A 12,356-nucleotide genomic window follows, 5' to 3' on the forward strand; every position below is an offset into this window, starting at 1 on the left:
TTACACAAGCAACCTCCACAATGAAAGGAAAGAAACACACTAAGCCAATAACTTGTTGTCCAAGAAAGAGAGCCCTACATTCATGTTCCCTTCTTTTGTTTCAACCATACTGCACCCATCAGATTATCAACATTCAAAAAAATGGTTGCAACAGTCAAGTCTGAATAAAACACATACCTCTCGTGAACATACCATGCTTTATCTATGACAGACATTTTCACATATGTACAGCACAACGCTCCTCAGCACATAACAAAAAGATGACCTTTGCGCTTACAATTGAAAATACGGTCTTTGATCTAATTGCACTTTGGAAGGCATCGGTAAGCTGTCTTGCAGCATGAGTAGTAGTTTTTAGACTGCATAATCCTTGTCCTCTCAAGTTAATTTATCATGACAAAGAAATAGATATCGCAATGAAGTACGCTACCAACATAAGTATGTACAGCTCCTGAAGAGCCACAATAACACAGTTAATACCATATTTATTTCATCATACTGTTATGGTTTCTGTTCTGCTGCCCAAGGCCTGCTTTTTTCAATCTGGCAAATGCTGCCTGTGTTTCAAGCCTGATACATTTTGTCATGAATTTGTTCAGAAAATATTTATCAGTCCCATCCTCTTACTCTCTTAATGAAAATAAAATATGTTTTCTAAAAAAGCCTTTTACGCGCAGCTTGTGTCAGAACTAGTGATTAAGTCTTTACACAATAGTCCCCAGGCTGAAGTCCATAAGGCATTGTAAAACAACTACATGTTTGACAAGGAGGATGAATGGTCTGTTGGTCCAAGCGTTTGGGGGACACTGTTCACATCACATTACTTCACAGCAAACTACTGAAGTCCTGGAACAATCTCCTGATGGTGTTTTTCACTCGCTTATAACTGTAATGTATACAAATATTTGTAGAGGGCTAATGTTTTTCAAATTCAGTTTTCTTTGCCAATATTGTCTTCACCCTCAGTGTCATTATTTTTCTGATTTTTGGAAAATTTAGAAGGTAAGCACAACCACAGAGATAAGCACAGGACACGAAGTCTGGAAATAGACTTATAAGATGACTTATTCTATTACAGATAATGCTGTCAATCCAATTTCCTGCAGGAGTTTGGCAAGACAATGAGCTGGAGGAAGTTATCCTGCACAGCTGCTTTCTATTGTATTGCTTTATAATCTTGGAGAAAATAATGCTTCAGAAGCTTATTTACGCTGAAGTAATTCTTAGATTTATTTTTTAATTTTTGTAGTAACATCCTAAGTCAGAGTTTAAGTCATTGTTCAATGAGTCTGCACCACCTGTTGCTGACTGCAGCTTTTATGCACCAAGTCTGAAGAACTACAGTCTAGACGGCACATCTTTCCTTTGTTTTTTGCAATGCCTCCTCACTATTTTTTGCAAATACCCTCTACAACTGATCTGAAATGGACTATCCACCTCCTGCCACGGAGAAAATCCAGAGGGAAAGTGAAAGAGCAGAGCAGTCAGCACATGGTTCCACGTTTGCCCTGCAAAGCAGTGCTGCTTCTCTTCTATGGACCTGGTGAGTGGAAGATCAGCGCTTCAGAAGAGTTATTTAAGAGTCCTCCAGGAAGAGCCACGCTGAGGACAGAACTCGTGGACAGACGCGGCCATCAGCCGCGTTCACAGACCCCACGACGCTGCCCAGAGCGGCACGTACCAGCTCCTCCGAGGGGCTGGAGGCCGAGCAGGCAGGGTCGGAGCCCTCCCTGCCTTCCCTCCTCCCAGAAACACGTCGCGACCTGAACTCGTCACCCGGTGGCTCCCGGCCCCTCAGCCCGGAGCCCACCCCGCCCGGGGCCTCCCTTCGTGGGAGCCGGCAGGAGCCAGCGCTGGGCCGCGGGGCAGCCCGGGCCCAGGGGCCGCAAGCACCCCGCCCTCGGCGGCCCCGAGGAAGGCGGCCCGGCCGCCGCCGAGGGCAGGAAGTCCCCCCGCCTCCACGGAGGAAGCCCGGAGCCGCCGCCCGCCTCGGGAACGGGCCCCCGCCCTCCCCCGGCGCCCCTGGGCCCGGCGCCCGCCCTCACCTCCTCGGCCTGCTTGCGCAGCGCCTTCTCCCGCTCGTACTGCGTGAGGAGCTGCTCGTTGTCGTCCCGCAGCAGCTCCAGCTCCACGCTGGTCTCCTGGCTGTGGGCGCACACCGAGTCCAGGTTCTCCAGGACGGCCACCACCAGCGGCATCAGCTCGGCCACCACCTCCTCGTCGTAGCGCCCGATGAGCCGCTCGAACTCGCGGTAGATGGAGCCCGCCAGCCCCGACACCCGCTCCGACATCATGGCGGGGCCGGGGCCGCCGGGGTCCTCCTGGTACACCACGCCGTCCGCCAGCTCCATGGCTGCCGGCGACCGCCTTCCCTCTCGGAGCCCCGCGGGGCGGCAGCAGCTCAGCGCACTCCGGCGCCTCCTCCTCCCTCTGCGGCGGGGCCTCGCCTGCAGCCCGGGCGAGCGGGAGGCCGGGGGGGGGGGGGGGGGTGGAGAGCGGCCCTGGCGCACGGCACTGACCTCACCCGCCGCGCCGGGGCGGGGCCGCCGCGTCACGCGGGAGGGGCGGGGCGGGGCGAGCCAGCCGCCCGCTGCGGCGCGGGGGGCGGGGCCTGGAGATGAGGGCAGGTGGGCGGGGCCAGGGCAGGTGGGCGGTGGCGGTGGCGCGGCGGGCGCGCTGTCCCGTTGCGTCGGCCCTCGGGAAAACGCGTTCCGCCGGAGCGAGGCGGGGCCGCGGAGGGCCGGCGGGGCCGCGACACGTTGCGCGTCACGGGAGCAACAGCCGGGGGTTGGGGCGGAGGGCTGCCGGGCCCTCTGGCAGGGCGTCCGCCTCCGGGGAGAGGTTTAGGCCGTGTCGGTAGCAGCGCGGGGGGTCGGCCGGTTGGGGTGTGGAGCTGGAGGAGCCCGAGCTCCGTCCCTGCGGCCCCGGGGCCACTGGCGGCGCTGAGGCCCGTGGGCCGCGCCCTGCGGGGAGCCAGCCACCCGCGGAGGCGGCCTGCCGTGGGGCCGGGGCGGTGGGGCGGTGGGGTGCCGCCTGCGAGCCCGAGGGACTCACAATTCATCTTCCTCTTTCTGAGTAATAGGTTTAAGGCAGTGCTGTCTGACGGTTCACGTGAAGGCATTATTACTTGTTTATTGCACCCACAGAGGCACAGATGGATCCAGTAATTCATTTAGGGATGGAGGGCTGATGGGGCTAAAACCAGATTTTAGACTCCCAAACCATCCTTGGGTGCCTGTGTTGGCCAATCTGTGACAGCAAAAAGACCAATTTCTAATAAGGTCTCCAGATAAATTAGTATCTAAAATCCTGTTTTATTAGCAATAACACATCTGAGCATCTTGCACTTGCTAAGAGAGATCGGTTTTCCTAGGTTCGGAACAGTGAATTCCATTCTGGATCACGTGTTCTGTCATGGGAATGATCTGAGCTATTCTAGACTTTTACTGTAAATATGAAAACATCTACCGAGATTGAAAAGTTTTGGAGTTGCTTCACATCCCTCGTTTTTATCATACAACTATTATTTGGGGAAATCACTGTTTTTCATTACGTAAAAGTATGTCACGTACAAGAGAGCTAAGGAGCCTGGTGGCCTTGCGACAGCACAGGAACAAAGAAATGGGTGTTTTAATAAATGAAGAAGCTTGAGAAGTGGTGGAACTTTTAACTGTGGTGATTGCATTAATTTCCACTGGAGAGCGGCAGAGGTTTGCACTGTACTGTTTTCTCTCATTTGGACTGATTCTAAGACAGTAACTGTGCTTTAAATGCATATGCCACGTTGTCTTTTTATGTGCTAAGCTAGTGGGTCTGCGCAGGAATGACGAAGAAAAGTCTTCAGCCCCGTATATTGGGTTTTTGTGTGAGTTCTGTTTATACATCATCCCTCTAAGCTAATATTTAACATGGTGCGGCCAGGGCATAGGCAGTTAAAGTTGCCTTTATTGCAGAAGACACTCGAGAGCCTTTGGAGTGGGGGTTATTGACTTGTGGGTTTTATTCCTGAGCCTGAATAAATCTTGTTGGAAGACTGCAAACAGCCAAAGTTGAGAGGTAACTCCGTTCTGCTCTCAGGACAAGGTTGGCAAGCCGTATCTAATTGCAGTGGACTTTTAACCTAGACCTCGCCACGATATTCATGCATAATACTGCATAACGTGAGGACAGCTCTAAATAACTGCAGATTATTGTAAAGAGAAAAATACCAGTCGTCTTGAATTGTAGCAGAGATCCTTTTCTCTGTGTAGGGTTTTATAGTTACGGCCATTGTACTTGGCAAATTGCACAAATACATTAGCTCAAAAGACGTATGTTCTGACAGACGGCAAAAATGGGTCAAGGTGTCTGCTGACAGCCTTTCAGGGAAGGGGTCTCTGAGGATATACTATTTTTATCCGGTTTCTATTAGCAAAATTGATAGAGGTGGTTTTCTTTCACAGCTGGAGCGAGTCCATCGCTGAACAGGCAGGCTGTTGCTGCTAGAGTTGCAGTCAGACTGATGAGTACAGGTAGAGGAGAGCCATTTGTGCTCATGTTTTATTTCTAGTCACCTGGGGGTTTTCTAACGTGGGTAAATGAAGTATTTAAAAAGAGGAACATTAGAAAAATTACCTGGGAGCCAAGTTTCAAGTGGTGTAAAAATGTATCTTACTGACAGTCTTACCATTGTGATCATGTTTTGTGATGTGCACCTCGCAGTCAGTGTGAGATCAGAAGCTCAGGGATGGATTAAGAATAGAACAAGTTATGGAATTATATCCTAGTTGTTTGCCAGGAGGTTAAGAAACTTTAACCTGTCAATTTAGTAAACTAATCAGGCATATGAAACAGCACAAAGGAAATGCGACAGTATTGTCTTTGTAGCTTGAAAGCAGTGGCCGGCTGTGGTAACTACAGAGCAAAATGCAATTTACACTCTTAGGGAAAGAACTGCCTGAAAAAGAAATTCGTTTTCTGGATAATAAGAAAAATTATATTCCCTATCCCTAGAAGTAACAGTTTATTTAAAAGTAAATTGATTTACAATTTACCAGGGAAAAAAATAGCCCTTGAATCGGTATGGGGTGAGAAGAGCTTAACTGGGACTTTACCCAGAGGAGGAAATTATTATAAAAGCTTAATTCTATGGTGCTGTATATGTTAAAGTGCAACAGAAATCAAGCTAAAAACAGATGAATGATATCAATACTTAGCTAAATGAAGAGTAGTATAGCCACGAGCAACAAAACACGTCAGACTTCCGAGCCTGGTTATAAGGAGCAAGAGGTGCGCAGCACAAAATGTGAGTCCCAGTGAGAACTCCCCAAATATTCTGGGCGGTGCAGATATAGGCTGTTAGCTGGGATCATTGTAAAGCTGGGGCCAAAACAGCAAAGCTAGGAGCTGTGTTTAAATTCTCATGAAATTTGGAGACATTGACAGTCAGTCTCTTGTCTGTTTTAAAAATCTGTCCTGGTTTTAAGTAACGTGTAAATGGCTTGAGCTCAGTAATTATACTTGGTTCACTCACTGAAGGCTTTGAAGGTCTTTACTTTCTCTTCCCATGATGAGTCTGCTTTCAGGAAATTATTTGTCTAGACTCTCTACTTCTTTGCACTTTAGGTAAATGTGTAACTTTCAGTGTAATTTAGTAATTTTGGTAGAATTTTCAACCAGCAGAAAAGCTGCTCATCGATACATTAAAAATAACAAGGAAGCATACTTCTGTGGTGTTTCAGGTACTATATAATGCACAACGTGCTGTGCTAATCATGGATTAATCTCAAAAGTGACAAAGATGACCCTTATTTAATGAGGTTAAAAGACTTGGCAAAGATCACACAGCAGACCTATGGTAAAGCTGCAAATAGTGCTTGCCCCCCTTATGGCAAGGCCTAAGCTTTAATCGTTAAATGGCATAGTTTTAGCAAGGCTGTAACTAGATGTCCTATTGCTGCTTTTAGGTGAGTATTTTTCTAAACATCCTGTTTCTAGAGACCTTTTTCTATTTTTAAATATTATTTTGCCTTAGTGAGGATTACAGCATTAGAGCTTGTAAAAATAGTATGAAATGTCTTAAATAAATGTGTATTGAAACAACAGAATGTAGTGGATTGGCATTTTCAGGAGAATACTCAGAAATTCTAAGTCCAAAGTAACTTCAAGGGGGACTTGCTAGAATGTACAATGCTGTGGGTTTTTAAAGATCTTTAATTAAATCAGAGACCCTGGAAAAATTGAGTACATTATAGTATGATTATACTATAGAAAAAAAGATGCTGAATACTAGTAAACAGGTTGTTTGAATAGATGCTTATGTCAGATCTAGATTCTCCCACCAGAACTAAAAGTAAGACATGGATGTGTGACGGATTGTACGGAAGAGAAGGGATCCCAAGTATGGAAATCCATGCTATCAAAAAGCCAAACTTATCCCTGTTCAGCAGCAGCTAAGTCCTGCCCAGAGGGAAGTGAAAGCCACATTATTTTCCTTTCAAGAAGAGCCAGGGAGTAGAGCCCAGGAAGTTCATCCCAGTTTGAGAAGCAAACACAGGACAAGCAGGGATCTCCTCTCGGCGGGACATGCTGCGAGCGCAAGAACTTGGGCGTCCAGATGTTCTGTCCTCAGATCTCCCAAAGGGAATAAAATGCTCCAGGCAAAACAGTTAAGCGGTAAATTGTTGAAGGGTGTTTTGCCTCGGAGATCTAAAGTAGTATAACCAGCAAAAAAAAACCTTGCCCTCTTTAAAGAGGAAAGTTAACAGTATGATAATGAGATTTTTAATTAAATAATTTTGTCTGCCTTTTGTTAAATACACAGTGAGACTCAGCAGCTAAGACTTCAATGCCTAAAAAAGGCATTTCCCTAGCATCCCCACTTTAAATAACTTGCAAAAGGGAAAATCAGTAGGTGACGGTGCAACCCCCCAGCAAACCTTCCGCGCTCGGTGCCGGGGAGGCGCGGCGGCGGAGCGGGCTGGCGGAGGCGGCGAGAGGTCGGAGGGCCGGGCCGGGGCCGCGGGCGGGAGGTGAAGAGGGACCACGGAACCAAATCCCCTTAGCCGATTAGGAGTGAAGGTGCGGGCTGACACCGGCGGCGAGGTCCCGGAGGGCCTCGGGGGCGGCCTGAGCGCGGAGGGCGGTGCGGGGGGGGCGGTCCCTGGGAGCGGAGGGGCGGGAACGGCCGGGCCCGCGCCGGACCGCCCGCGGGACCCAGCCCGGCGCCCAGCGCCCCCTGCGGGCGGGAGGCCGCGCCGTCGCCATGGCAACCGGCCGCCCCGGACATGGGCGGCCCCGACGGCCCGAGGGGGCGGCTTAGGGCTAAGCCGCGGCTTGGCCGGCAGCGGCCGCCCCGGCGGGCCGCCAGAGCCAGCGGGGGCCGCCAGCAGGTGAGACGGGGCGGCGGCAGCGGGGGGGGGAAGCAGGGGGCGCCCCCCGGTTCCGCGGGGCGGCGGGAAGGGCCTCCCCTCGCCGCGGGCAGGGGCTCAAACCCCGGCCCGTTCCAGCGCTTTTCTACAGCACCGCAACGGCACCAACCGCGGCGTCCCGCGGCGCGCCCCGTGCCGTCCTCCCCGGGCGGGCTTCCTCTCGCCTCTGTGTGTGTGCGCACCTGGACGTACCTGTGCACGCACCTACGTGCGCACACAGACACACGCTTGCAGCAAAACAATGTTCCAAAAAAACCCCAACCCCATAGTACTGCTTCACAGATGAAAACGATGCGTAGGGATTTACTGAGCCTCCTTTGCCCTACATTGCGGGCAGCAGCCTCCCACGCCGCGCTCGGAGGTGTACCTGTCTGGTGCACCTAGAGCTTCTCTGGTCTTAATATTTGCTAACTGCTGGTTTCTAGATGTGGCACATTGTTACTGTTTTAAACATACTTTCGCAGCACTTGTGAAAACCCGCGCACAGTGATTGATTTATCAAATCGGTGCGGATCGTGGGTTAATGACCTTCGGATGTGGCCGATTTAATTGTAATAATAGCTGATATTACAGGCGATGGAGGGCTGTGATCGCACTTGCCTGCTGGTCCTGGAATAATGACTTTTATTCCCTTCCTCATTAGGACGATGGCTTCTATCTCCGAGCGCACCTTCATCGCCATCAAGCCTGACGGAGTCCAGCGGGGACTGGTGGGAGAAATCATCAAGCGGTTTGAACAGAAAGGATTCAAACTGGTGGCCATGAAATTAGTACATGTAAGCTTTCCTCAATTTGTATGTCTCCTTTTTCATATAAGCTGCAGTCTTAAAATAGAGCAGCGTGCTATGATGATAAATGTAGTCTTCAGAACAATTAAACCTGAAATTTTGAGAAGTCTTTGAATATTTTGGAAATTTTGGAAAAGTTCCAATTCCCAGCTCTGGCTAAATGCTTTAGGCATGCTAAGCATGCTAATTTTAGTAACCTGATGTCCTTAGTCTGAAGAGAATATTCTTTTTAGGTGCATCCTATACCTAATATCTTTGAATATCTTCAACAAATACCAGATCACATAAGCTGTCTATATTGGCAAAATATACCTCTCTAAGTTCAACTGTGGTTAAAGCAAACGGTTCAAAATCGTATCGACCAAAAGTACTTCTAGGAAGATGCTAGAAACACTGTATTTCCAGGTGCGTGCAAGTTTCGGGATTAATAGTGCTCTGTGGTTAATCCATGTGATTTCAGTCTGCTCTTACAGTAAGCTTTTTTTGTTTGGGTGGTTGGTTTTTAATGCAGGCCTCTGAAGACCTTCTGAGAGAACACTACATTGACCTAAAAGACCGGCCGTTCTATGATGGTCTGGTGCAGTATATGCACTCTGGACCTGTTGTAGCTATGGTGAGTTCTTAAAAATGAAGCCCAGCTAAGAAAAATAAACTGTTTAATTGCCTTACCTGCAATAAGATTGTGTTACCTATTGAATACTAGTTTACTTTTAAAAGGACTTTAAAACTTAGATTCAAATACTGTAATTAGGAAGATGTGCTGTTAACTCCTTTTTCTTTGTTCTTTTTTCGTAGTTTTTCTCTCCTTTGAGTCAGTATGTTGAGGAAGAGGGCAGGCGTAAAGGGGGAACCAAAGCTAGGACCTCGAGAAACAGTAAACCTACACAAAAAAACCACTACAAAATGCCATGTATTAAGCAAGCTGAAAAAATGATGGTAGAAATTTTTTACTATACTCCTAAGCTATAGCAACTTTGAAAATCTTTTCAGCCTAACTTCATTAGAAGGGATTTTCTCTTTTTTCCCCTTTATAGTGTATTTGTAAAATAGTTGAGCTGGAGGTCTAGCCCTTCAGTGAGCAGACAGCTTTGTGAGGCTGTTTACCGCATTGAGATTTAAAATCGTTTTCCTCCCCTCCTTGGTGAGGAGAGGTGTTGTGCAGATGGAGAGAACTTCAACAGATGCTTCAAGAATCTGACAGAAAAATTGGAGATAAAATATGTCTTGCTATTAGGAATATTCAGATGGTGATTTGTGCCATTGTGGACAGCATTGTGTAATTCTTGGTAAGATTTAATAATCTCAATGGATTTTTTTTTTTAAGGTGTGGGAAGGTCTTAACGTGGTTAAGACTGGAAGAGTGATGCTGGGGGAAACTAATCCATTCGATTCAAAGCCTGGCACTATTCGTGGTGACCTGTGCGTGCAAGTTGGAAGGTATATTTTGAAACTATTGATACCATCCAAAGACACTAAATGGCCAGTGGTATGTCATGATACATGCAGGAACTGTGCTCCATCCTTCTCTGTCTTATGCACGGAGCTGCCGTTCCCTGTGCCCATGTAATGTTACCATCTAAAGATGGAAGTCGAGTTGTGGTCTTCCCCATTGAAAAAAATGATGAGCAAAGCTGGGACTGCATGCTTTGTGCCTGCTACTTAAAACTTCTCTCCATAATGGATACCACTTCAAAAAACAAAGCTCGCTTTGCTTTGAGTTTGAGGATTATATTACTTCTATATCCACCTTTTCTTTTCCTAGGAACATCATTCATGGAAGTGATTCCATAGAAAGTGCTGAGACAGAGATCAGTTTGTGGTTCACTCCTGAAGAACTCGTTGATTACAGAAGCTGTGCTCACGAATGGATCTATGAGTAAAACTGAGGCTATACCTTCCGATATCCTTCCTGTCTGCAAACAGCTGTTAGCCTCTAGCTATTTCCAAGCCCTTCATATAAACTGGTAGAAACCTGTCTCAGGAGTCTGTGAGATTGCTCTGCTGTGAATATGAAATATAGTCAGTGTCTGCTGCTGCTTTGGTTAAAAAGCTGTCAAGCTATAGATGGAATTGCAGTTTTAAAAAGCTGCTTCGGGGGGTGAGAGATAGGAAATTAAAACACAGAGAAGTAAAATATTCATTGTTAATGACGTAGAGTACATATATTTTCCTGAAACACTCTGTGGTTGAAGAGGGTATTTTGGTAAATAGAAAAAAATGTGGTAAAAATTTGTTTGGTAAATAAATACGCAAATGGCTCACTGTCACAGGTTAATGTTGCTAAAATGTTAGGGGACAGCTGGTGGTATGCAAATATATTGATAGCGTGCCCAAATATTGAGGATTGAACTTGATATGAAGCAAATGCCCATGCCCAAAAGAAAAAAATCTTATTTATTTCTCTGTCCCGAATGTGCTGTGCCTGTACACAGAGCATAGCTTGGATTAAAATGAGAACTTTCCTCTAGATTGACACTGTTTCAACTTGCTTTTTTTTTTCCCCCCACATGGGATTTATTTAGCATTTTAAGGAAGGATTAATAGGCCAGGCTTTCTGAAATGCCCTTTTATGTGAAAAGAAGATTAATGTGAGGATGGCTGAGGGAGATCCACCTTCAGCCACTTTACTGTAGCAGTCCTCTGACATTGTACAGAGCAACAATAGAGCGATGTTTGCTTTACTGACTGAACGGCTGATAATTTAGCTATGTTCTCATTTGTGTTCTTTCCTTAATAGTTAGGACTCCAAAGCAAGCTGGTTTTGGATAAGGTATTTCAGAAGTGACTGTAGCATTATTTTCTTTATTTACTCATGTAAAGAAATACAGTCATAATAATGCTAAGTGTATTTCAGTAGAGGTGTCTGCTTCTGTCAGAGAAAACTGTCAGCCTCTTGTGGCAATTTTAATGACAAATATTCACTAGCTGTACTGGGTGAGGAACGAAAAATGTGTTGGGGTCAATATTATGTATTTAGTTACCTGCAACATTGTATTCATTAAAAGCAAGAGTTTAATGAAATCAGTTGTTCAAACTCCTAGATTTTTTTTTCCTACAGTGAGTTCTTGTTTCAAATACTAAACTGTGCAATGAATGTTGAATTCAGTGCTTGGGATACTTTATGAAGGTATCTGACTCCTACAAAGAGATGGTACAAAATGAAACAACATTTGCTGTTTCTCAAGTGAAATAAAAGGAAATTTTCATTATACTGACTTAGAGCTAATTAATGAGTATAAGGAGAGGGAACAAATTCCCTAACTACCAAACCGTAGGTGAGGTTGTTAGCATCTCTTCTGAAAATATTCAGTGCTATAGAAGATAAATAATGAAGTTTAAATGTTGCTAGAGAAAAGGGAACATGTGACAAACCTGTGCACGAGATGAGTAGTCTCCAGTTCCATTTTTGCGTGAAGGATTACTTGAGGTTTCTTTTTCTTGATTTGCTTACTACAAAATAGAGAAATTTGAGTTATCTGGAGATGTGGGGGTTGTCAGAAAGCTACTGCTTCGTATTTCTAACGTGTTTAGACCGAGAGGAGGTGGAGGTCAGCCATCTCTCGGAAGAAATGCAATACTCCTGCACGTCTGAGGTGCCTGAGTGAGCATGTCCAGTTTCACTAATTGTAAGTGGCCCGTCAACAGGAGTCTGCATAAGTACCGCAAAGGGTATTTCTTTAGTATTAGAATTGCAGTGATGGTATACGATTGCAACTAGCTCAGGAAGATAAAATGTGTTTCATAAATTAGTAAAGTACCAAGTAGTAAACATAAGAACAACAGTCTACCTCGTTCTCAGTGTGATGCAGGGGCAGTGACTGTGGATGGAGCTTTACACCTGCCTTTTGACACCTTGCAGCTTCATCTTTCCGTATCCCAACTATTTGACGGATAACTTTCAGATCCTACATCACTTTTCTGTCAGAAACATAATTTCAAGCAGCTGGAAGCTTCGGTTAAGCTGGGTTGGCAGTCGCAGCCATCAGTTCGCAGGCTGCAGGGGTATCTCTGGAAATGGCAAAGCAAGTACCTCTTGGTGAAAAATGACTGAGCGTAGTTAAGCATCCTTACTCTTCTCACGGGGGAAAAGGCTTACGCCCCCGCTGCTGCAGCTGAAAGTCACCAACCCTCCACGGCGGCTTTCGAGGAGCTGAAGGCG

At 46.5% G+C, this 12,356-nt stretch overlaps 2 protein-coding genes across 4 annotated transcripts in view; one reads left to right on the forward strand and one right to left on the reverse strand.

Moving 5' to 3' along the window:
* SPAG9 (sperm associated antigen 9) overlaps positions 1-2,351 on the reverse strand; it is a 60,953-nt gene extending 58,602 nt beyond the window's left edge. For both annotated transcript variants that reach the window (XM_059828361.1, XM_059828362.1), the window contains exon 1: positions 2,046-2,351. In XM_059828361.1, the coding sequence (XP_059684344.1) occupies positions 2,046-2,351 (306 nt within the window). The remainder of the gene's footprint in view (positions 1-2,045) is intronic.
* Positions 2,352-7,727: 5,376 nt separating this feature from the next.
* On the forward strand, positions 7,728-10,173 carry LOC104250687 (nucleoside diphosphate kinase). Of its 2 annotated transcripts, XM_009820862.2 has the most exons (4): positions 7,728-8,185; positions 8,709-8,810; positions 9,522-9,634; positions 9,960-10,173. In XM_009820862.2, the coding sequence occupies exons 1-4, from the start codon at positions 8,027-8,029 to the stop codon at positions 10,075-10,077; spliced, it is 492 nt and encodes a 163-aa protein (XP_009819164.2). In that variant the 5' UTR covers positions 7,728-8,026; the 3' UTR covers positions 10,078-10,173. The 2 variants fall into 2 exon arrangements, with proteins under 2 accessions (XP_009819164.2, XP_009819165.2); XM_009820863.2 differs by lacking the exon at positions 9,522-9,634 and having other exon boundaries at positions 9,960-10,010.
* Positions 10,174-12,356: the final 2,183 nt, after the last annotated feature.

Source organism: Gavia stellata, chromosome 22 (assembly GCF_030936135.1).
Source record: "Gavia stellata isolate bGavSte3 chromosome 22, bGavSte3.hap2, whole genome shotgun sequence".
NCBI classification, from domain to species: Eukaryota; Metazoa; Chordata; class Aves; order Gaviiformes; family Gaviidae; genus Gavia; species Gavia stellata.